This window comes from Schistocerca gregaria, chromosome 5 (genome assembly GCF_023897955.1).
Source record: "Schistocerca gregaria isolate iqSchGreg1 chromosome 5, iqSchGreg1.2, whole genome shotgun sequence".
Lineage (NCBI taxonomy): Eukaryota > Metazoa > Arthropoda > Insecta > Orthoptera > Acrididae > Schistocerca > Schistocerca gregaria.
The window spans coordinates 263,558,874-263,583,861 of NC_064924.1; the positions used below are offsets into that span (position 1 = coordinate 263,558,874).

Sequence of the window (24,988 nt, forward strand, 5' to 3'; positions counted from 1 at the left end):
TGGATGGGTTAATTTGAGTCTCTGGACAGAATTTTGAAACATATGATTCAGAGGAAATTTATGTACTTTGCTGTAGACTCTGAATCTAAAATAAAAAATGGGGATTCTCATTGAAGATTTCAATGTTGCCCCCATTACACACACACACACACACACACACACACACACACACACACACAAGTTGGCGTGGGTTGGAGGGGCCAATGTTAATATTATTGGATGTCCCCTCCCCCAGAGATGAACAGATTTTAATTATAAATTATTTGGATCTGCTTTTGAGATATTTCAGTGTCTTCATATAAACTGAACACCCTTTATATATAGGGTGAGTCACCTAAAACTTGCACCACAAATATTGTGGGAATGGAAAATGCTATTGGTGTATGTGCTTTCACAAAATGGATTGGTAGTCAGGGGTTCGTATTGTTAACGAATCAACAGATTGTAATAATTCTTAGAAAGTGTATTTTTTGTGCAAACACACACTTTTTTAAATGGAACAATGCCTATTGGGACTAACAGAATAAAAGTAGAGTAAATTAAAATGTCCGTGATGTCTATTACAGGATTCTAGTGCGAGTCATTTTATCATATTTTGAAATGTTCCCACACTGACACTGGTAGAATACCTGTGGTAGTACACACTAAAGAACAACAAAAGTGCATACATTAGTTATGTGAATTCTAACCATTAATGAGACAATTGACATTGCAGGATGTGTTCAAAATGACTGCCAGCAGTGGTAATAGATGCTTCCAGTTTGCTACGGAACAAATGCTGCATTTCAGCAGGAATATCTGAGCAGGCTGCAATGAAACATTGTTGCATATCATTGGGGGCCAACCGACATACAGATCATCTGCATTCAATACAATGATTTGGAAACAGTTTGTGGAGACATGCTGTAGTAATTCGTCCACTATGGGCTGGACAGCCATCATGTTGGTACCATAAGTTCCTCCTTTTCTAGCGTCTGTGGAGGAAGCTAGGTCTGTTAGGAGACTGCAATACTTGTGCGCATTCAGTGTTCCAGCTATGAGAAACAGACCTATGATCTGATAGTTCACTATTGCAAACCACATATTTACACCCCAAGAACACTGACATTCCACCTGAAGAAGCCAACAGGGAATGTCAAAAGACCAATAGTGCATGTTTCGGCAGTTTACCTGACCATGATTGGTAAATGTGGCTTCATCACTAAACAAGATCCGTGATACATCTGGAGTATCCTATCTTAATAACCATGAACAAATGTTAACATGATCTTCATAATCATTTCCTTGCAGCTCTTAATGGAGAGAGGTGTGATGGGTATGGAACCTATCTTGATGAATAATGCGTTGGACACTAAGCTGACTCATGCCACTTGCTCATTCAATTGCACAGGAGCTAACATGAGGATCGACTGCAACAGCAGTGAGAACACTAATTTCCCCCACTTCTGTCATCACTTGTTTCCTTCCATTATGCTGTCTAGGTATTACACTACTAGTTTTGCATAACTGGTTGAAATTGGTAAATAATTGCGGAGACGGTTGATATCTATTGGGGTATCTTGCCCCATACACCATACAAGAGTGAACTGCATTCTCCTATGCTCTCCCTACACCATGAGCATGTGAACTTTTTCTGTATTGGTAAATCCCATCATCATTCACGACCTACTGCTTGGACTGTCATACACTGTAAGCAAACATAACAACATCGTACATTGCAACTCAAGTTGAATGGCACAAGAAAGTGTCAGTGTGTCACACACACACACACACACACACACACACACACACACACAGAGAGAGAGAGAGAGAGAGAGAGAGAGAGAGAGAGAGAGAGAGAGAGAGAAAGTGAAATATTTCCTGTTAATGTACATCAGACAAATCAATTCAAATGAAGATATGTTGTTCCTTGGCAGCTGCTTCCAATATTGTTAGCCACACTAGACAATAGGCTTCTTTCTTCCACTGAAAGTGAAATGTTTATCATTAGTACATAGAAAATAAGTAAGTTCAAATAAGGTATCCTTTTTGGTAGCAGCTTCGGTATTATCAATCGCACTAGACAATGAACTTCAAACAGAAAGTTACAATATGCTTTTCTCTGTTACACATAGGGAAGCAGAGATGGAATAGTATGGTTCACTTTTTAGGCACATGGCATGGTTACAAAAATCTTTAGCATGGGCTGCATACAGCCCACCAGTCTGGCACAAATGGTTTATGGAATTGTTATCCTCTAAGGAGTTCCTGCAATATCTGTCTTTGTTTCATTAAATAGTGTGCTAAATGTCAACATATCTTTCAAAACTGAAAACACCCTCCTTCACTCTAGTGAAACTACACTATGTGATCAAAAGTATCTGGACACCTCCAAAAACATACATTTTTCATATTAGGTGCATTTTGCTGCCACCTACTGCTAAGTACTCCATATCAGTGATCTCAGTACTCATTAGACATTGTGAGAGAGCAGAATGGGGTGCTCCACAGAATTCATGGACTTTGAACGTTGTCAGTTGACTGGGTGTCACTTGCGTCATACCTCTGTACATGAGATTTCCACACTCCTAAACACCCCTAGGTCCACTGTTTCTGATGTGATAGTGATGTGGAAACATGAAGGGACAGGTACATCATAAAAGTGTACAAGGAAACCTCGTCTGTTGACTGACAGAGACAGTCGGAAGTTGAAGAGGGTCGTAATGTGTAATAGGCAGACATTTATCCAGACCATCACACAGGAGTTCCAAACTGCATCAGGATCCACTGCCAGTACTATGAAAGTTAGGCGGCAGGTGAGAAAACTTGGACTTCATAGTCAAGCGACTGCTCATAAGCCACACATCACACCAGTAAACACCAAACGACACCTCACTTGGAGTAAGGAGCGGAAACTATGGACGAATGAGCAGTGGGAAAATGTTGTGTGGAGTGTCGAATCATAGTACACAATGTGGTAATCTGATGGTAGGGTGTGGGTATGGTGAGTGCCCGGTGAACATCATCTGCCAGTGTTAGTAATGACAGCAGTAAAATGCAGAGGCAGTGGTTTTATTCTGTGGTCATGTTTTTCATGGAGGGGGCTTGCACCCCTTGTTGCTTTGCATGGCACTATCACAGCACAGGCTTACATCGACATTTTAAGCACCTCCTTGCTTCCCAGTGTTCAAGAGCAATTCGGAGATGGCGATTGCATCTTTCAACACAATCAAGCACCCTTTCATAATGCACGGCCTGTGGCAGCAATAACATCTCTTTAATGGACTAGCCTGCACAGAATCCTATAGAACACCTTTGGGATGTTTTGGAATGCTGACTTCATGCCAGGCCTCAGAGACTGACATCAGTACCTCTTCTCAGAGCAGCACTCTGTGAAGAATGGGTTACCGTTCCCCAAGAAACCTTCCAGTAACTGACTGAATGTACGCCTGTGAGAATGGAAGCTGTCATCAAGGCTAAGGGTGGGCCAACACCACATTGAATTCCAGCATTACTGATGGAGGGTGCTATGGACTTGTAAGCCATTTTGAGCCAGGTATCTCGATACTTTTGATCACATAGTGTATGTCTCTGGTGCCTTTTGGTCTACAAGATGATGGGTGAACTGTATTTCACGTAAAGAAAAGGAAATCAGTTTTTGTCAAATTTGATTTATCAAGGACATAAACAGGGTTATAACTGTGATTTATTTGAAGGTGAGCAACAGAATATTATTGTTTAATTTTATATGTATTTAGGCTGCAATGCAGAGACTCGCACAACAGTCTTTTGAAAGTAATACTTCTGCTTAGTTAAATGAGTTCTGTCTTTTATAAATATATCATAAATTTGAGAAATCTCTGCTAATAAATTCTTGAGTTATTTGTTGTTCAGGTTAGAAATGCTCTTCTAGATACATTATTATAAACAATTATGTGGCATACTGCAAGAATAAATGTAAAAGTTGCTGATAGTTTCGAAAGAAGGTTTCATGTGAGAGGAACTACCACACACAGCTCTACACATTTTTAATAACAGGATATTTCAAGCAACTTATATTCCTCCATTAATGGCAGCAGAAGCTAGTGTTGATAAACACTTAACTTACTTGTCTTCTTCCAGAACAAGCCAAACTTATTTATCATTAGATGGAAAAAGTTTAGTTTCATGACAATTAGTTATCCCATATTTCACAAAAAATATAAGAGAGAGGGGGACAGGTGGTGGAGTAATACAGTTTTTTCTTCTACCAAGTTTCTATTAGCTACATATGCATGCTATGTATGTTTTTAGGAATATACTAGAGGGATGAAATGAGAACTTCCCTTTATTTCTATATTTGACACACTGCAAGAAATAGAACTTACAAACTTGCTATAGCCACTAGAGATATAGAGATATTTACTCTCAGCATGACGGACAAGCTAAAAAAAAGGTCAACTTCCTGAAGTTTTAATCACAAAAATAGAAAGCACTTATCTACAGGCAGTCAGCAATGAGTTATGAATGTGTATGTTGACGTATGGTAAGTGAGACATCTGTATACAGTAGCAATTGAATGTAGCATTGACACAACAGCAAAACTCAGATATAAAATCAATCTCTGCTGTCTCACAAAGTTGATGAGGAAAACTGTGGAACTAGGAACTAGAACATGTAGGAATAATGCAAAACTCTAAATTTATGTTTTCAATACTGAGGACATGAGTGGCAGGTGATTCAAAATGTCAGTTTCCATCACAACTTACATCATATCGTCATTTAAATGTACTTATAATGAAGTATTTAATAATTTATAAATAATCTCTTTATAATTAATACAGCAGGTACTTCAATTCTGAATCAAAGTTGAGTAACAACTCTTGTTTTCTTATGTACAGCAGACTGTATTACAGATGTGTATGATGAAAGGAGGTCATCCATTTTGTATCCTAGAGACGTTTCACACAGTAGCTTAGAGCCTCTGACAAGATCACCAATAGTAACATGGAAAAATGTGTTGCCAGATGACCAGTTGGATATCTGAGAATATGGATGAGTATCCAGCAAATCCTGAAAGTCAAGGAAGAGTTATTTTTACATAATCCATAAAACTTCTAAATCAAGAATTCGATACAGATTTCTTACACAAATGCTAAGAGAGTAAAATAAGAATTTACCACTATTTCTAAATTTGTTCCCCATGAGATCCACACATTGATTTCAGGGGTAATTAGTTTCCCCCATATGTAATGATGACAAATGACATTTGATTATAACATAGCAAATATTTTAATTCTTACAAGATGAGATAGAAGCATGGAATGGATCAAATACAAAAAAAATGTTGAATAACAATAAAGAAACAGATGATAAAACATATTACAGAAAGAAGTCAAATAAGAACAGGAGGAATAGTCAATATTCAGAAATATGACAGGAATGATCCTTCGATCTTAAAAAACGCCAGTAAACATGAGTTCTAAAATGCATCTATTAAGAGCTATGAGTCCTTCAAGATACTGAATTCTTTTTGGTTTACATATTTTGAAATGAGGTAGTAGGGACTAAAAAAAAGAAAAAAATGTTTGGTAAACATGGACCCTAACATGCTCACATTTAAGAGCTATGTGTAATTGTTCAGTATTAGAGAAGTGTTTAAAAGTAGTAAAGATGAACAAGTGCTCATAGCTCTTAAGGTATGCACTTTAGAGCCCATGTTTACTAGACTTCTTTTCTTATTTTTGTCCTTACTACCACCTCTCAGAATATGGAAAGAAAAGAGCTTAAGTAGAAGATACTTTTCTCACAATATCGAGGATGAAGAAATGTTCATAGTTTTCAAGGTATGCATCTTAGAGCCAATGTTTACTAGATGTTTTTGCTTCAAATGATCATTTCTGTAATATTCCTGAATATTGACCATCACTCCTACGACACCCTTACTTATTATTAATAAATAATATTTATGGAATATTCCGTTGGTTCTTGGGGGAACATAGACAAATTGATAACTTAAATACAAAGTGTTAATGTTCCACAATAATATTTATTTAATAATTCATAATGAACCAGCTTTTAGCTTGTTAGGCCATTGTCAGATTACTTAATATTAAACAGATAATTCACACAACTTCAGAAACAACTCAGAGCTGTACAAAAATATGTGATGGTTTAAGACTATATGAATGCAAAACACAAGCCTAATGTAATATCTGAAGAGCCTCTGAACAAATAAATCTTATATTACAATATATTCAAGTATTAAAACTATGTGAATGTATAGGACAAAAATGTTCTACACGTGAGTAAGGGTACAGGCTACTATGTCATATGAACAAACTGGTGAGTGTAATTAATAGAGTGAGTAAAGGGAGGAGGAGAAAATAGTCTGTAGAATGTGAGTGTGGAACTGTTATAAGAAGCATATTATCTAATGGTGAGAGAAATAATGATTGGTTGCTACTTTAATAGAAGTGAGTAATTGAACCGTGTTTGATCAATAAGGACCAGGTCTGGATCCTACATTTACATCTACATAGATACTTCGCAAGCCAACTTTGCTGAACATGCTCTAAATGGATGTCATTCATGTGATGTGAAATGTGATGTTCTCCATAAAGGAACTAACAGCAGAAAACTAACATTACTTCAAATCCTGACCATTAATAAACACCAAGTAAACAGGACCTGGTCCTTAATGGCCACACACAGTTCCTTTATTCACTCTTGTTTAAGCAGAGCCAGTTATTATTTCTCTCATCATTAGATAATAGGCTTGTTGCAACTGTTTCATACCCACAATCCACAGACTTCTTTCTCCCCCTCCCTTTCTTTGGTCTGTTCATTACATTCATCAGTTTGTCCATATGACATAGTAGCCTGTGCTGTTACTCACTTGTAAAACATTTTTGGCTTACACATTCACATAGTTTTAATAATTGAATATATTGCAATATAAGACTTATTTGTTCAGTCTTTTTAGGTATTACATTATGCTAGCTTTGTATCAATATAGTCATAAAATGTCACATATTTTTGTACAGAAATCTTTGTACAGCTGTGAATTCTCACTTAAGTTATGTGGACTCTCTGTTTAGCATTAAATTATCTAATGATGGCCTAAGAAGCCAAATGCCAGTTCATAATGAACTGTTAACTAAATATTATTGTGAAACATTAATATTTTGTATTTAACTTATTAATAATAATAAATATTTTTGAAAGAAATTTCTGCTGTATTATAGTCAAATGGCAGAAATTTCTTTCAAAATGTTCTACATGACTGTGGTCACCCATGAAGAAAAAAAAACATTATTAATAAATAGCTGTCATTAAAATACAAGACTACCTTTCTCAGCACTGTGCATTAGTCTGACAAAATCCAGAGCACATTACCCATTGATTTTGAATACAAGCCACTAACTCTCTTTCAAAATTAATTTATTTACTGCTTTTACCTACTAAAACTGCAGCCTTGTTATCTAATGCAGGTTTATATTCATTTTTATTCTCATATTCATATTTATTACCAAGCACTGACCACATACATTATATGGGCTTCATCAGATGTACACAGATAATAAGTAAATACTTTTAGACACATATGTAAGTGATAAATATACATAATGTATAACTCTATTATGAGAATGAAAGTTGCTACGCACTGTATAGCGGAGATGCTGAGTCGCAGATAGGCACAACAAAAAGACTCTCACAATTAAAGCTTTCAGCCATTAAGGCCTTCGTCAACAATAGACACACATACACACACTCACGCAAACGAAACTCACACACGCAACTGCAGTCTCATGCAACTGAAAGCACACTGTGGTTGATGTCCTGCAATATATGTGGATGACATAAACTGAATCATGTGAAAATAGCATAAATGGCCGAAACCTGGGACATAATTAAATAAACAACAATAGTCAAATGGCAGTGTGTTCATTTAAAAATTACTGTATGACTGTTGCTCAGCAACATGAAAAACTGTTTACAATAAACAATATTACTAACTCAGTACAGAAATAGATGGAATACAAAATATACATACCAACAGGTTACCTACATGTAACAAAAAAGGTTTCAGTACCCTTATGTATATAGATAATTTATTATACAGCTTTAATCTCTGGTATCCACACTGTTGTTTTTTTCTTTCAAGCTGCAAACATTCACCAGTTCTTATGTTGTATATGTGTACAGAGCTGTTTGGGGCATAGTAATGTACATTTTTCCTGACATACACTAATGTCTGGAAAACTATATTCACAGGGACATTGAAGATCCTTAACTCCTTAAATAGTTCAAGGTAGTCAGACCACATACTCTTCTTAACAAGCAAACTTGTCAGTATGACTTTGAAGTAGTGGGCTCACAGTCAGTAACCTATTTTATTACTATAACTCAAAGATGTTTCCAAATGTTAGCTGTCAGTCCACACAAGAGACAGGCATTTAAGTTCCACATTCCTGAAGGTTCTCCTTTTTGATAGCATCTGTAGAACACAATGGATGAAAAATAAGCTGAAGATTCTTCCATCTTTTATGTGTAGATCATTTCCCACAAACTTCAGTCATCTTCCAGCAACAATTTTGTGCAGGCTGTGTAGACCAATTATTCTCAGCACTTCATAATCTGAAATTTTGTCACAACAGCTAATCTTCAAAATTCTTCCCCAGTATCATTGATGAAAAATACTGAGCTTGTGTGCTGATTTTTATGGCATTTTCCTGGTCTCACACATTCATCTGGCCATAGGTGGATGACAGAGAAATAGAGCCAAAATTTTGTGGACATACTTATAAAGTCTAATTGTTGCAAGGATCATATTCATTGGAAGCCTGCAGAAGCTTTCCCAGTTCTGTGGGTGATGTCTGCATCTACATCCCCATTCTCACAGATAAGGCTGCCAAGATATGGAAACTGATCAACATCTTGTGGTGCCTTCTGTTGCAGCATAACTGAGATATGAGGGTGGTTTGAAAAGTTCTCAGAATTGAATAGAAAAATAGTTCTTATGTCACTGAAACTTCTTTTATTTTTCAATGTAGTCTTGTTGTAGATTAATGCAATTGGTCCAACGTTGTTTCAGTGCCTTGATCCCATCTCAAAAATAAGTTTTCTCCATGCATGAAAAATAGTTGTCATCTTTGACTCTCAATTCTTCGTTTGAAGTGATTTAGCTATGGCGACAGCACATGTGTGTAAGCGCGCAATGTCTTGATGGAAGATGACTCTCTTCCTTGCTAAACCTGGCCTTTTTTGCATATCTTTCGTTGCAAATTGGCCAGGAGGTTAGCATAGTATTCTGCAATAGTTGTTTTCCCAGTGAGGAGGTAATCTACAAACAGAAACCTCTTCGCATTCCAGAACACTGATGCCATGACCTTTCCTGGTAATGGAATTGTCTTTGTTTTCTTTGATGGCAGCATGTTTCCACTGCTTTGATTGTTGTTTTGTCTCTGGGGTATAGTATTGCACCCGAGATTCATCTGGGGTCAAAAGCTGGCACAAAAAAATCTTGTTCGTTTCTCCTAAAATGGGCCAAACTCTGCCCCGATATGTTCGTTCTTATGCGTTTTTGTTTCAGTGTCAAGAGTAATGGCACCCATCTTGCAGATAATTTTTTCAGTTCAAATTCTTCAGTTAAAATGTGATACACCCTTTCAGATTACATCTGACAAGCCTGAGCAATTTCACACACTTCCAATCAGCGATCCTCTATGACCATTTTGTGCACTTTTGCAATGATTTCTGGAGTAGTGATACATCTTGGCCAACCACTGCACAGATCATCATCTAAGCTCCCCCAACCAAATTTAAATTCATTTGTCCACTTGGCAACAGTTGAATATGAAGGGGCAGAGTCCCCCAGTGTAGTCTATAAATCAGCATGAATGTCCTTTGCTCTCATACCTTTCTTTATGAAGTACTTAATCACTACTCAAATGTCGATTTTTTCCACCTGCACAAATTACTACGCAGGAACAACCATAGAGCCACATCAGCGCCACAGCTCTCTTCCAAGAGCACTGATGTAGCATCTATTTACAGGCAACAGTCCAATGAATATCACGTGAATAACTCGTTGCACTAGCACTGACCTCTCATGGTAATTCTGAGAACTTTTCAAACTACCCTCATAGATACATTCCCACTTCTTATGGACATGGTTTTTGAATAACAACAGTGTAAAACATTGCTCAATCTGTGGTTTTATTTGGTGTAACACATCTGCAGCAGTGTTGTTAGGACCAGGTGTCCTTCCTTTCTTGAGTTGAGAAATTTCTGTAGCCTCCTCTTCTTGCACAAATGGTTTGACTGCTATTGCTGCAGCATGGGGTGTGGATATCATCACTCATCAATTTATTCTGGAGTTCATCTTCCTCATCTCATATTTCTTCTGGCAATAGCATCTCAAGTATATGTTCGGCATAATCCTTCTAATTGACTGTCACTGAGTTGTCAAATTTCTCAGTGGTTGATAGAGTTAGACTTGATTTAACTCAATTACATCAAATAACAAGCTGTAGTTGTGGAGGAAAAGGAAGTGAAAGAGCAAGGCAGTTAAAAAGTGATATGCTGGTCTACATTTTGAAGATTGTTTAGGGGCCTACCATAACCAACAATCATACTTATTTACATATAAAACAACTCACAGCAACTAGTAGGGTATTTAAATATGATGCCATTGGGTTAGCCCTTCTCTTACAATTTTGTAAGGAATGTCCCAAATGTTTAATTGTTATGGATATTGAATATTCCAAACTATTTTCAGTTTTCGTCCATAAGACTCAATCCTTATTGTTGGGTAGGAATGGTTGATTTTTGTGAATTTTGAATACTCTTAACTAAGATCTCTGAAATTTTATGTACATACATCCTCATTTTCTGAGGTGTTGGAAGTTGAATTTTAGGGTGGACCTTATTCCAGTTTGTGCACTAGATGTCCAACACCTTCTTCAACAGCTAGATATTTTCTCCATTAGCTGAAAAGTCTCTGTTCCCTATCCCAAAAATGATCATATTATGGTAACCTATCATTATACTATCAAACAAAACATTAAAATAGAAGCTGCCTGTGAGTTAGATACTTTACTGAACATTTTTATGAAATTATGATAGGTGCTGAAATGAAGTTTGCCAAACAATTCTACACCTCTACATCTACATCTACATCCGTACTCCGCAAGCCACCTGACGGTGTGTGGCGGAGGGTACCCTGAGTACCTCTATCGGTTCTCCCTTCTATTCCAGTCTCGTATTGTACGTGGAAAGAAGGATTGTTGGTATGCTTCTGTGTGGGCTCTAATCTCTCTGATTTTATCCTCATGGTCTCTTCGCGAGATATACGTAGGAGGGAGCAATATACTGCTTGACTCTTCGGTGAAGGTATGTTCTCGAAACTTCAACAAAAGCCTGTACCGAGCTACTGAGCATCTCTCCTGCAGAGTCTTCCACTGGAGTTTATCTATCATCTCCGTAACGCTTTCGCAATTAGTAAATGATCCTGTAACGAAGCGCGCTGCTCTCCGTTGGATCTTCTCTATCTCTTCTATCAACCCTACCTGGTGCGGATCCCACACTGCTGAGCAGTATTCAAGCATTGGGCGAACAAGTGTACTGTAACCTACTTCCTTTGGTGTCGGATTGCATTTCCTTAGGATTCTTCCAATGAATCTCAGTCTGGCATCTGCTTTACCGACGATCAACTTTATATGATCATTCCATTTTAAATCACTCCTAATGCGTACTCCCAGATAATTTATGGAATTAACTGCTTCCAGTTGCTGACCTGCTATTTTGTAGCTAAATGATAAGGGACCTATCTTTCTATGTATTCGCATCACATTACACTTCGCTACATTGAGATTCAATTGCCATTCCGTGCACCATGCGTCAATTCGCTGCAGATCCTCCTGCATTTCAGTACAATTTTCCATTGTTGCAACCTCTCGATACACCACAGCATCATCTGCAAAAAGCCTCAGTGAACTTCCGATGTCATCCACCAGGTCATTTATGTATATTGTGAATAGCAACGGTCCTATGACACTCCCCTGCGGCACACCTGAAATCACTCTTACTTCGGAAGACTTCTCTCCATTGAGAATGACGTGCTGCGTTCTGTTATCTAGGAACTCCTCAATCCAATCACACAATTGATCTGATAGTCCGTATGCTCTTACTTTGTTCATTAAACGACTGTGGGGAACTGTGTCAAACGCCTTGCGGAAGTCAAGAAACACGGCATCTACCTGTGAACCCGTGTCTAAGGCCCTCTGAGTCTCGTGGACGAATAGCGCGAGCTGGGTTTCACACGATCGTCTTTTTCAAAACCCATGCTGATTCCAACAGAGTAGATTTATAGTCTCCAGAAAAGACATTATACTCGAACATAATACGTGTTCCAAAATTCTACAACTGATCGACGTTAGAGATATAGGTCTATAGTTCTGCACATCTGTTCGACGTCCCTTCTTGAGAACGGGGATGACCTGTGCCCTTTTCCAATCCTTTGGAACGCTTCGCTCTTCTAGAGACCTACGGTACACCGCTGCAAGAAGGGGGGCAAGTTCCTTCGCGTACTCTGTGTAAAATCGAACTGGTATCCCATCAGGACCAGCGGCCTTTCCTCTTTTGAGCGATTTTAATTGTTTCTCTATCCCTCTGTCGTCTACTTCGATATCTACCATTTTGTCAACTGTGTGACAATCTAGAGAAGGAAGCACAGTGCAGTCTTCCTCTGTGAAACAGCTTTGGAAGAAGCTCAAGTATAAGCCAGAATCTTAAAAAGTTGTACTCACGATAAAAGGTTTTACTAGAATTTTCATTTAACATGTTCTCCCATTAGATTTTCAGTTTTTCTGTTACTCTTTAAATGAATTTTACCTCATCACTGGCCTTTAGTAAATTCATATTTAATTCTCATATAATTTCAGTTTTCTTACACTGAAGTACTTAACTGATGTGATATCCATTGTGTCAGTCTCCCTCAGCTTCTGGTCATTATATGCATAATGCAATTTGAGATGAGATGGCAGCTTGTATAAACACACCTCATGTTCATGCAAAAAAAAATGAAACTTACCCAGTAAAAGTAGCATGTGCACAAATTGTAGTGATCAAATCAGAAAGTTAAATGATCATAAACATAGTCTTCAACTAACAATTAAAGTTCTAATGAGTTATATGAAAAAACTTACATCTGAAAAGTGTGAGCCTTCATGAAAATTGCATGTACTTTTGTGTGATAACCAAACTGTTCCAAATATGAGTATGAAAAACTAATGTCTAAAAAGTGTGAACCGTTATCACTACGAAAATCACGTACACTTATGGATGATAGTCATACTCCCCTAAATAAGTGTGCTGCAATTGCTACTGAAACATGTGCTAATGATACACATGAAAGTGTGAAGTATGATGGCAACAAAGTTTGTAAACAGCACATCAGTGGAGCAGATGTAACAACAAGACACAGTGACAACAGAACCAAGAATCAATCACAAAAAAGGTACAGTGTTCTTTTCTTAACAAACAACCATGACAGAAATCTGGTGAGTATTTTACAAGACAATAACAAAGACTTCCAAGCAATGGGAATAGTATAACTGTGTGCAAGTATGAGAAATGTTACTGATGTCAACCTGCAGGAAAAATGAAATATGAAACTGAATATGTCATGTGATAGCTGGTGCCGACGATGTCACAAAAAAAGAGGCATAAAATTGCATGGGTCAACAAGGAGATATGAAAAATGAATATCAAAGTCAAACAGATGTGTGCTTCATTTGGAAATCAGAATAGTTACAGGTAAAATGGACAAATGTCTACAGACCAAACATGGGGTGCATCTAAATTTTGAAGGGAAGAGACTTTTATGAGGGAAAAAAGCTAAATTATTGCAGATAAAGATGACTAAAATAAAATCATCAATCCCAAAGGTGATAGGGATGCTTTTTTAGAGTAAAATGTAGCAATTTAATCCTTATATACCAGAATGAACAGTATATAATGAATAAAACAGAGCACTTGGATGTATACTCATATGAATCAAAATCACATTTTTTATAGTGAATGAATTAGGTGGGTGCAAGGAAGAGGAAGCATATGGCTACAGGCTAAGCAATTATGAATTCATAAGCTTTTACTGCAGAAGGGCACATAAAGGTGGAGGGGTAGGCATCTGTAGTAGAAATGATATAACATGTGAAAAAGTCAAATGGACTGATGATATGAGTAAGGAAGTGGTACTTGAGGCTGCAGCAATAAATTTGAAACTAGGGAACAATAGCCTGATTCTAGCAGTTCTTTATAGATCACCTAGAAGCAATATTGTAGAATTTTTCAGTTGTCTGGAAGACCTGCTGGAGAAGACATCAGCATGTAAAAAACATGTGCTGTTTGTTTGATAGATCAACTTAGACTCTTTAAATAATAGCAATAATTATTTGTGTTATGTTGACTTACTTCAGTGTTACAACTATTATCACATAAATTTAGAACCTACAAGAATTACTGTTGAAAAACAGTCATGCATTGACCACATTCTCACAAACATAACAAACGAGGACAAATGTAAACACTGTAGAAAACACCATATCTGAGCAGAGCCATTATTATGGAAATTTATGTAGGGACGATAGATGTAACTAAAAGTGCTTCATTTATGTATAAAGGAAAATTTAATTATATTAAACTTAAGAGGGCATTGTTGTTGTTGTTGTTGTCTTCAGTCCTGAGACTGGTCTGATGCAGCTCTCCATGCTACTCTATCCTGTGCTAGCTTCTTCATCTCCCAGTACCTACTGCAACCTACATCCTTCTGAATCTGCTTAGTGTATTCATCTCTTGGTCTCCCTCTACGATTTTTACCCTCCACGCTGCCCTCCAATGCTAAATTTGTGATCCCTTGATGCCTCAAAACATGTCCTACCAACCGATCCCTTCTTCTAGTCAAGTTGTGCCACAAACTTCTCTTCTCCCCAATCCTATTCAATACCTCCTCATTAGTTACGTGATCTACCCATCTAATCTTCAGCATTCTTCTGTAGCACCACATTTCGAAAGCTTCTATTCTCTTCTTGTCCAAACTAATTATCGTCCATGATTCACTTCCATACATGGCTACACTCCAAACAAATACTTTCAGAAATGTCTTCCTGACACTTAAATCTATACTCGATGTTAACAAATTTCTCTTCTTCAGGAACGCTTTTCTTGCCATTGCCAGTCTACATTTTACACTCTCTCTACTTCGACCATCATCAGTTATTTTACTTCCTAAATAGCAAAACTCCTTTACTACTTTTTAATACTTTAAGTGTCTCATTTCCTAATCTAATTCCCGCAGCATCACCCGATTTAATTTGACTACATTCCATTATCCTCGTTTTGCTTTTGTTGATGTTCATCTTATATCCTCTTTTCAAGACACTTTCCATTCCGTTCAACTGCTCTTCCAAGTCCTTTGCTGTCTCTGACAGAATTACAATGTCATCAGCGAACCTCAAAGTTTTTACTTCTTCTCCATGAATTTTAATACCTACTCCAAATTTTTCTTTTGTTTCCTTTATTGCTTGCTCAATATACAGATTGAATAACATCGGGGAGAGGCTACAACCCTGTCTCACTCCTTTCCCAACCACTGCTTCCCTTTCATGCCCCTCGACTCTAATAACTGCCATCTGGTTTCTGTACAAATTGTAAATAGCCTTTCGCTCCCTGTATTTTACCCCTGCCAACTTTAGAATTGGAAAGAGAGTTCCAGTCAACATTGTCAAAAGCTTTCTCTAAGTCTACAAATGCTAGAAATGTAGGTTTGCCTTTCCTTAATCTTTCTTCTAAGATAAGTCGTAAGGTCAGTATTGCCTCACGTGTTCCAACATTTCTACGGAATCCAAACTGATCCTCCCCGAGGTCCGTATCTACCAGTTTTTCCATTCGTCTGTAAAGAATTCGCGTTAGTATTTTGCAGCTGTGACTTATTAAACTGATAGTTCGGTAATTTTCACATCTGTCAGCGCCTGCTTTCTTTGGGATTGGAATTATTATATTCTTCTTGAAGTCTGAGGGTGTTTCACCTGTCTCATACATCTTGCTCACCAGCTGGTAGAGTTTTGTCATGACTGGCTCTCCCAAGGCTGTCAGTAGTTCTAATGGAATGTTGTCTACTCCGGGGGCCTTGTTTCGACTCAGGTCTTTCAGTGCTCTGTCAAACTCTTCACGCAGTATCTTACCTCCCATTTCGTCTTCATCTACATCCTCTTCCATTTCCATAATATTGTCCTCAAGTACATCGCCCTTGTATAAACCTTCTATATACTCCTTCCACCTTTCTGCCTTCCCTTCTTTGCTTAGAACTGGGTTGCCATCTGAGCTCTTGATATTCATACACGTGGTTCTCTTCTCTCCAAAGGTCTCTTTAAATTTCCTGTAGGCAGTATCTATCTTACCCCTAGTGAGATAAGCTTCTACATCCTTACATCCCTGCTTAGCCATTTTGCACTTCCTGTCGATCTCATTTTTGAGACGTTTGTATTCCTTTTTGCCTGCTTCATTTACTGCATTTTTATATTTTCTCCTTTCATCAATTAAATTCAATATTTCTTCTGTTACCCAAGGATTTCTAGCCGCCCTCGTCTTTTTACATACTTTATCCTCTGCTGCCTTCACTACTTCATCCCTCAGAGCTACCCATTCTTCTTCTACTGTATTTCTTTCCCCCATTGCTGTCAATTGTTCCCTTATGCTCTCCTTGAAACTCTGTACAACCTCTGGTACTTTCAGCTTATCCAGATCCCATGTCCTTAAATTCCCACCTTTTTGCAGTTTCTTCAGTTTTAACCTACAGGTCATAACCAATAGATTGTGGTCAGAGTCCACAGGTAATGAAAAATAGGGACCAGTTGACAATGCAACAAATGTGAAGGATAAATGAGGAAATTTCAACAAATTATCCAACAAAACTTTAAATGAAACTTGTCCTTTAGTAAAACAAGTAATTAGGTGGGTGCAAGGAAGAGGAATCATATGGCTACAGGCTAAGCAAGTATGAATTCATAAGCTTTTACTGTAGAAGGGCACATAAAGGTGGAGGGGTAGGCATCTGTAGTAGAAATGATATAGCATGTGAACAAGTCGTGGCTGGGATGACATTTCACTTAAGTTGCTGAAGGAAAGCCGAGGAGGATGAGTGAAGCCTCTGAAAACATCTAATACATATTTCCCTCCGCTTTGGAGAATTCCCTGATCTTTTTAAAACCACTGAAATACTTCTGGAGTATAAGAAGGGAATAAAAACTGACATCAAAAACTATAGACCAATATCATTAACTTCAGAGGTTGGGAAAATATTAGAGAAAATAACATTAAATCAATCTGAAGCATGTTTCATCAAACATAATCTATTTAACAATCTACAACATGGTTTTAGAAGAGGAAGATCTATTGTAACAGCAGTAGCAACTTTTATACATGAAATATTAAAGAAGCTAGATGAAGGAGAGAAGGTATCAGATACCTTGCTGGATAAGAGTAAAGCTTTTGATATTGTATAACAACAAAAACAATCAATTACTGATTAAATTATTTAATTGGGTAGATAAAAAAACTACTCACCAAGCGGTGGCAGAACGCACACAGAAAACACTCATGACTGGCAAGCTTTTGGGGCCAGTGGCTCCTTCTTCAGGCAGAAGAGTTGAAGGGGAAGGAAGAAGAGTGAAGGACAAAGACTTGAGAGGTCTAGGAAAAGAGTCAGATTTTGGGAAAGTCATCCAGATCCACAGGTCAGGAGAGACTTACCATACGGGATGAGAAGGAATGACTGATTTTTGGGGACTGCATCGGACAAGCAGGAAACAGTGTGTCAATTGTAAAAGGAATAAATAGTTCGTAACAACCAATTCAACCCACAAGATACTTCAATGGAGTGTACCCCAAGGAAGTATTTTGGGGCCTTTTCTGTTTCTTGTGTATATAAATGATTTAATTGAACCCCAAAACACCAAGCTTGTAAGCTATGCTAATGACAGATCTTTTGTCAGCTGGGGCCATGATATACAAACTACTACTTACAGTCAATTTTAATTTTCTGTCAGGTTATCTTACTGCAAATAAGCTATTTGTAAATGAATAGAAGACAATGGCAATGCAATTTATGCTTAACTATAATCAGAACATAACTCTATCTACACCTCCATTGGCCCTTAGCTAACAAACAAACACAATTTTTTGGGTATAACTGTTGATGAGCACCTGTCATGGAAAGAACATATAGACTATATTTGCAAGGAAATCACTACAAATGTGTATCTACTCAGCCTTCCTGGGCCATGATAGCTTGAGACAAATATACTTCAGAGTGATACATCCAGATCTTCAGTATAGTACTGAGATACTTGATGGGGCACCAGCTGTTTATACAGACAGATTCTTCAGGCTCCAAAAAAGGTAGTAAGAATGGTAGCCAAGGTAAACAGGTGAGAGCCCTGAAGAGAAATCTTCAGAAAATATAAAAGACTAACCATTTGCACTGTGTACATACTGCAGATAATAATGTTTGAGAAACAAAATCCAGAATATAATGTAACAAACAGTAATGTACATAAGAACAATACATGGGGGAGAAAAAAGACTGCAGACCGTAGTCCACATACAATAGGAGCCATCTTCTATAACAGACTTCTGTCTGACCTCAAGAGTGCTAATTTGAACATTTTAAAGAATATGCTTGAGGGTTTATTACTAGAGAAAAGCCGTTATTCAGTAGAAGATTTCAAGCTGCAATCTCTCTTTGTAATACAGTGTATATAGCATAAGTTTGTTTTTGCAACAAAAAGATGATAATTTCTGACCACTATTTGTATCAATTTGGGGACTTATGTATGCTAACTAAACCTTTGTATGTGTGAACTAAAATCTATAACAATATCCAAAAACTGGTTGTTATATGAACAACAAATAAATAAACAAAAAAAATCATAATGCAGAATGTAAGTATTGGCAAAATTGAATGAGAAGGAAAACCGCAATGACAATAACTTTTTGTCCTTCCCTTTAATAATGGAAGTTCTTGACAAACTGAAAGAAGTCTATTCTGTGCCTTGCAGCATGTGTTACAGCTGTGAAAATTTCACTAAAAACAAAGTGTTATTGAATGAAAGAACTGATTTGAAGGAGCTTCTGCTCAATCTCAACAATGATTACATTCTTGTTGTCAGTTAGTTTAGTCTCAATACTTCATCTTTTGCTCTTTTAATTAAATTAATTCTAAGCAAGACTTATCACTAAATATTGTCCTTGGAAATGTAACAAACAAAACAGAATCTCCCATAATTTTGTGTATTTAAAGAGCAATACATATCACAAATTTCAGCATGTTGTTGTTGTTGTGGTCTTCAGTCCTGAGACTGGTTTGATGCAGCTCTCCATGCTACTCTATCCTGTGCAAACTTCTTCATCTTCCAGTACCTACAGCAACCTACATCCTTCTGAATCTGCTTAGTTATTCATCTCTTGGTCTCCCTCTACAATTTTTACCCTCCACACTGCCCTCCAATACTAAATTGGTGATCCCTTGATGCCTCAGAACATGTCCTACCAACCGATCCCTTCTTCTAGTCAAGTTGTGCCAAAAACTTCTCCTCTCCCCAATTCTATTCAATACCTCCTCATTAGTTATGTGATCTACCCATCTAATCTGCAGCATTCTTCTGTAGCACCACATTTCGAAAGCTTCTATTCTCTTATTGTATAATCTAATTATCGTCCATGTTTCACTTCCATACATGGCTACATTCTGTACAAATACTTTCAGAAACGACTTCCTGACACTTAAATCTATGCTCAATATTAACAAATTTCTCTTCTTCAGAAATCCTTTCCTTGCCATTGGCAGTCTACATTTTATATCCTCTCTACTTCGACCGTGATCAGTTATTTTGCTCCCCAAATAGCAAAACTCCTTTACCACTTTAAGTGTCTCATTTCCTAACCTAACTCCCTCAGCATCACCTGACTTAATTTGACTACATTCCATTATCCTCGTTTTGCTTTTGTTGATGTTCATCTTATATCCTCCTTTCAAGACACTATCCATTCCATTCAACTGCTCTTCCAGGTCATTTGCTGCCTCTGACACAATTACAATGTCATCGGCGAAGCTCAACGTTTTTATTTCTTCTCCATGGATTTTAATACCTACTCCGAATGTTCCTTTTGTTTCCTTCACACCTTGCTCAATATAGAGATTGAATAACACTGGGGAAAGGCTACAACCCTGTCTCACTCCCTTCCCAACCACTGCTTCCCTTTTATGTCCCTCGACTCTTGTAACTGCCATCTGGTGTCTGTACAAATTGTAAATAGCCTTTTGCTCCCTGTATTTACCCTTGCCACCTTCAGAATTTGAAAGAGAGTATTCCAGTCAATATTGTCAAAAGCTATCTCTAAGTCTCCAAATGCTAGAAACGTAGGTTTACCTTTCCTTAATCTAGCTTCTAAGATAAGTCGTAGGGTCAGTATTGCCTCACGTGTTCTGATATTTGTATGGAATCCAAACTGATCTTCCCCGAGGTCGGCTTCTACTAGTTTTTCTATTCGTCTGTAAAGAATTCACATCAGTATTTTACAGCTGTGACTTATTAAACTGATAGTTCTGTAATTTTCACATCTGTCAACACCTGCTTTCTTTGGGATTGGAATTATTATATTCTTCTTGAAGTCTGATGGTATTTCGCCAGTCTCATACATCTTGCTCACCAGATGGTAGAGTTTTGTCAAGACTGGCTCTCCCAAAGCTGTCAGTAGTTCTAATGGAATGTTGTCTACTCCCGGGGCCTTGTTTCGATTCAGGTCTTTCAGTGCTCTGTCAAACTCTTCACGCAGTATCATATCTCCCATTTCATCTTCATCTAAATCCTCTTCCATTTCCATAATATTGTCCTCAAGTACATCGCCCTTGTATAGACCCTCAATATAGTCCTTCCACCTTTCTGCTTTCCCTTCTTTGCTTGGAACTTGGTTTCCATCTGAGCTCTTGATATTCATACAAGTGGTTCTCTTTTCTCCAAAGGTCTCTTTAATTTCCCTGTAGGCAGTATGTATCTTCCCCTTATCAGATAAGCCTCTACATCCTTATATTTGTCCTCTAGCCATCCCTGCTTAGCCATTTTGCACTTCCTGTCGATCTCATTTTTGAGATGTTTGTATTCCTTTCTGCCTGCTTCATTTACTGCATTTTTATATTTTCTCCTTTCATCAATTAAATTCAATATTTCTTCTGTTACCCAAGGATTTCTACTAGCCCTCGTCTTTTTACCTACTTGATCCTCTGCTTCCTTCACTACTTCATCCCTCAAAGCTACCCATTCTTCTTCTACTGTATTTCTTTCCCCCCTTCTTGTCAATTCTTCCTTTATGCTCTTCCTGAAATTCTGTACAACCTCTGGTTTAGTCAGTTTATCCAGGTCCCATCTCCTTAAATTACCCCTTTTTTGTAGTTTCTTCAGTTTTAATCTACAGTTCATAACCAATAGATTGTGGTCAGAGTCCACATCTGCCCCTGGAAATGTCTCTTAATTTAATACCTGGTTCCTAAATCTCTGTCTTACCAATTTAAGCATATAGAGGCTAAAAAGTAGGAAAAGAAGTTGAGAGGGCTGAACAAAAATAAAAAAAATAAAAAATAGCAAAGCATATACGTTTCTTATTAGCTAGTCCAAAATTCTTGCAATTCTTTTTGTTCTTTTCTTTGATTAAAAGGTTCCTTTTCTCATGTCCCGTTGACTTAATGAGGATACTTACCCTCATGGACCAGTAAATAGTGTCTAGGTGATATTATTTTATACATGTAAAAAACCTATGCTATGTAGAAAGTGATTCATTGCTCACCTTTGTAGTTGGATGTATAATACTAATCCCATTCTTATTTATTCCTACTATAATTACTTCAGGATATTTTGGTTCTGTGGCTTGTTTAACATCAAAGAAAGCAGAACCAAATGTTGGCCACTTATAAATGTATGTCAGGAATGCTTGTTTTGCTTCATCAGCTGTCATACCTAGATATAAAATATGAAATAAAAATTATAGTCAGGAGGTAATGGTGTGTGTGTTTTAACATACATCTGTTAAAGCTTCTTTAAAACAACCCATGCAAAGGTTGGTTTTTCTTTTCTTTCTCTTTACAGTTGCAGATTTATTCTTTAGGGAATAACAGGTTCACTGCATAGAAGCATAAATCTTTTCTGCAGGTTTCTGTTAAAGAATACCTCTTTCTACCTCTTTATAGAATAACAGGTTTATAGTACACAGGAATAAATCTTTTCTGCTGGTTTCCATAAAAGATCATCTCTTCCTACCACTATCACCTTAGGAAAAAATTAGTTCGCATACTATCCCTTCTTTATACTCATCATTGTTCCACATGTATGTTTTTATTGTGTACCTGTTTACAATAAATATATTACAAATCTGATGTAACTCCCTTTTGGTGACAGTAACATCTCTGCCAATCCCACTGAGCATTGCTATTTATTTTCCTAACATCATCAACTTGACATCACATTTTAAGGGGAAAAAAGCACACAAGCAAGACATCAGCCCTAACAGTTGACCACACATGAAAATTTGGACCATAATTCTCATAGTAGGCAGTTACAACTATCTGAAGATACACCTTTTAAACTTTTGCATACACTGTTTGTCATTTGCACAGCCCCACTGGGGCCACTTAATGTCCAAGTGCAAAGCACTTTACAGTGGACTGAGTAAGAGATTTGTCAAATTCTGTTTTGACATTGGTAACATGCTTTCTATATTGTGGCAAAGTGTGTGGTTTTTAATCTATAGCTGGTGCCAGAGATTTCTTTGCTTTGAACATTTTTATGTAGTGATGCACAAATGCAGTGTAAAAGAATGAAATGAATGAGTGTGTCATTAAAAAGTAGTGTAGCACTATTTAATTATTAACATCACTCATGTACATTATTTTCTTTGAATTTTAAAAATGCCATTGTTCAAGTGCATTTGCCAGAAATGCACTATTCTTCAAGGTGACTGGTATTATTAAATTGTAAATTGAAAATCATTATAAGAATATAATAGAGGGAAAAATTCCACATGGGAAAAATATATCTAACAACAAAGATGATGTGACTTACCAAACGAAAGTGCTGGCAGGTTGATAAATACACAAACAAACATAGAAAATTCAAGCTTTCGCAACCAATGGTTGCTTCATCAGGAAAGAGGGAAGGAGAGGGAAAGACGAAAGGCTGTGGGTTTCAAGGGAGAGGGTACGGAGTCATTCCAATCCCGGGAGCGGAAAGACTTAACTTAGGGGGAAAAAAGGTAAGTCTTTCATCTCCCGGGATTGGAATGACTCCTTACCCTCTCCCTTAAAACCCTCATCCTTTCGTTTTTCCCTCTCCTTCCCTCTTTCCTGATGAAGCAACCGTTGGTTGCGAAAGCTTAAATTTTGTGTGTATGTTTGTGTTTGTTTGTGTATCTATCAACCTGCCAGCACTTTCGTTTGGTGAGTCCCATCATCTTTGTTTTTAGAAAATATTATAATTATCATTAACCATAATAATTATACAATTGCTAAGGTTTATTCATTTTATTTATTTTGAGGTATGTATATAGCTGTAGCAGTCAACACAAGAATATTGTTAAAGTAATATTGAAAGTATATGTGCATGAGGTTGAAATATTAAGTCCTTTTATTACTTACTATTTTCCACGTAAAATAACATGTATGCTAGAACAAAATTTCACGTTACATCTTCTCCTTTCTCTTTCCTAGCCCTCAACAATCCACAAACAGGAGAGCTCTAGGCAGCTGAAGTGGGGCAGAGCGAGCAACAAAAACAAACTGCAAGCATGAAAGTTTAGAAGTTGTACTTTCTGAAGGTCATAACTGCATATTGCCAGAATTATTGCCCAAATTTTCACACGGGACTGACTACTGGGGCTGATATCTTGCTACTGTGGTGTTTTCTGCTTAAAATGTGTGGTCAGTTTGGTGATGTTACCTTCTAAGATGAGTTCACAATTTTTTTAGCTAATGCTCTTGCTGCTTGGTCTCCATACAATGTTTTTCTTAACTGAAATAGTTTTCCAAGAACACAGAATTGCTCATATCACCTGTCTCCCACATTAAATGAAATAAATCTACAATGAAATATGCTAGTTACAATGCTGTAACCACCCTGTACATACTTCTAACAAAACTCTGAAAATCAGAAAAATTCCTCAAACATTATAACAGACTATAATCCGCCCACTCTACATTAAAGGAGATTAAAAACAGTCCAGGTAACCAGAGGTAAATCTTTCTTAAACCACACATACAAGATTGTCTTCAGAATTCTACAAACTTTATAGACTTTAAGAAGGCATATGAATGTGATCATAGCTCTGTAGCATTGAAAAATCTTTTTTAAAAAATTGTACTCCAGCCAAAATTAGTAAGGTTGATAGAACCCAGCAAAAAATGTGTAGTGAATTTCAGAGGAAAATGTTCTGAGCTGTTTCTCATAAAAGCAGGTGCAAGACAAGGATACTGCTTGTCACTACTACTCTCCAGCCATGTATTTGAATGTACAGGATGGGTCAAAAAGGACTTTACAACTTTGAAATGATACATAAATTTATTGAGACAACTTATAGAATAGGTAGTTGTGTCATTTTGTAGCAAAAAACCTTATGTTTGATTCATGTAGAGGATCAGTATCCCATTATGCCACCAGGAGCACCAATACAGTGAACAGTTAAAATTGTCACTTTCACTAGTATTGTGTCTCTGGATACACTCGAATACTCTGTAATTCCACAGATTGATGCACATGACCAAGAGGGGATGGTTTACTATCAGCAGCACAGTGCACCATCTCATTTCCTCATAGAAATTTGAGGTTTCCTTGATAATTGCTTCCCAGGTCGGTGGATTGGCCTTGAAGGGACAATCGCACGGCCAGCTCACTCCCCAGACTTGATACCACTGGATTTCCTTTTC

At 37.3% G+C, this 24,988-nt stretch overlaps 1 protein-coding gene across 1 annotated transcript in view; it reads right to left on the minus strand.

Moving 5' to 3' along the window:
* Nucleotides 1–4,288: 4,288 nt before the first annotated feature.
* Nucleotides 4,289–24,988, minus strand: part of LOC126272544 (myosin-VIIa-like) — a 332,006-nt gene continuing 311,306 nt past the window's right edge. The window contains exons 38-39 of the mRNA XM_049975462.1: nt 21,862–22,031; nt 4,289–5,031 (exon numbers count right to left, since the gene is read on the minus strand). Of these exons, the coding sequence (XP_049831419.1) occupies nt 4,822–5,031; nt 21,862–22,031 (380 nt within the window). The 3' untranslated portion in view covers nt 4,289–4,821. The remainder of the gene's footprint in view (nt 5,032–21,861; nt 22,032–24,988) is intronic.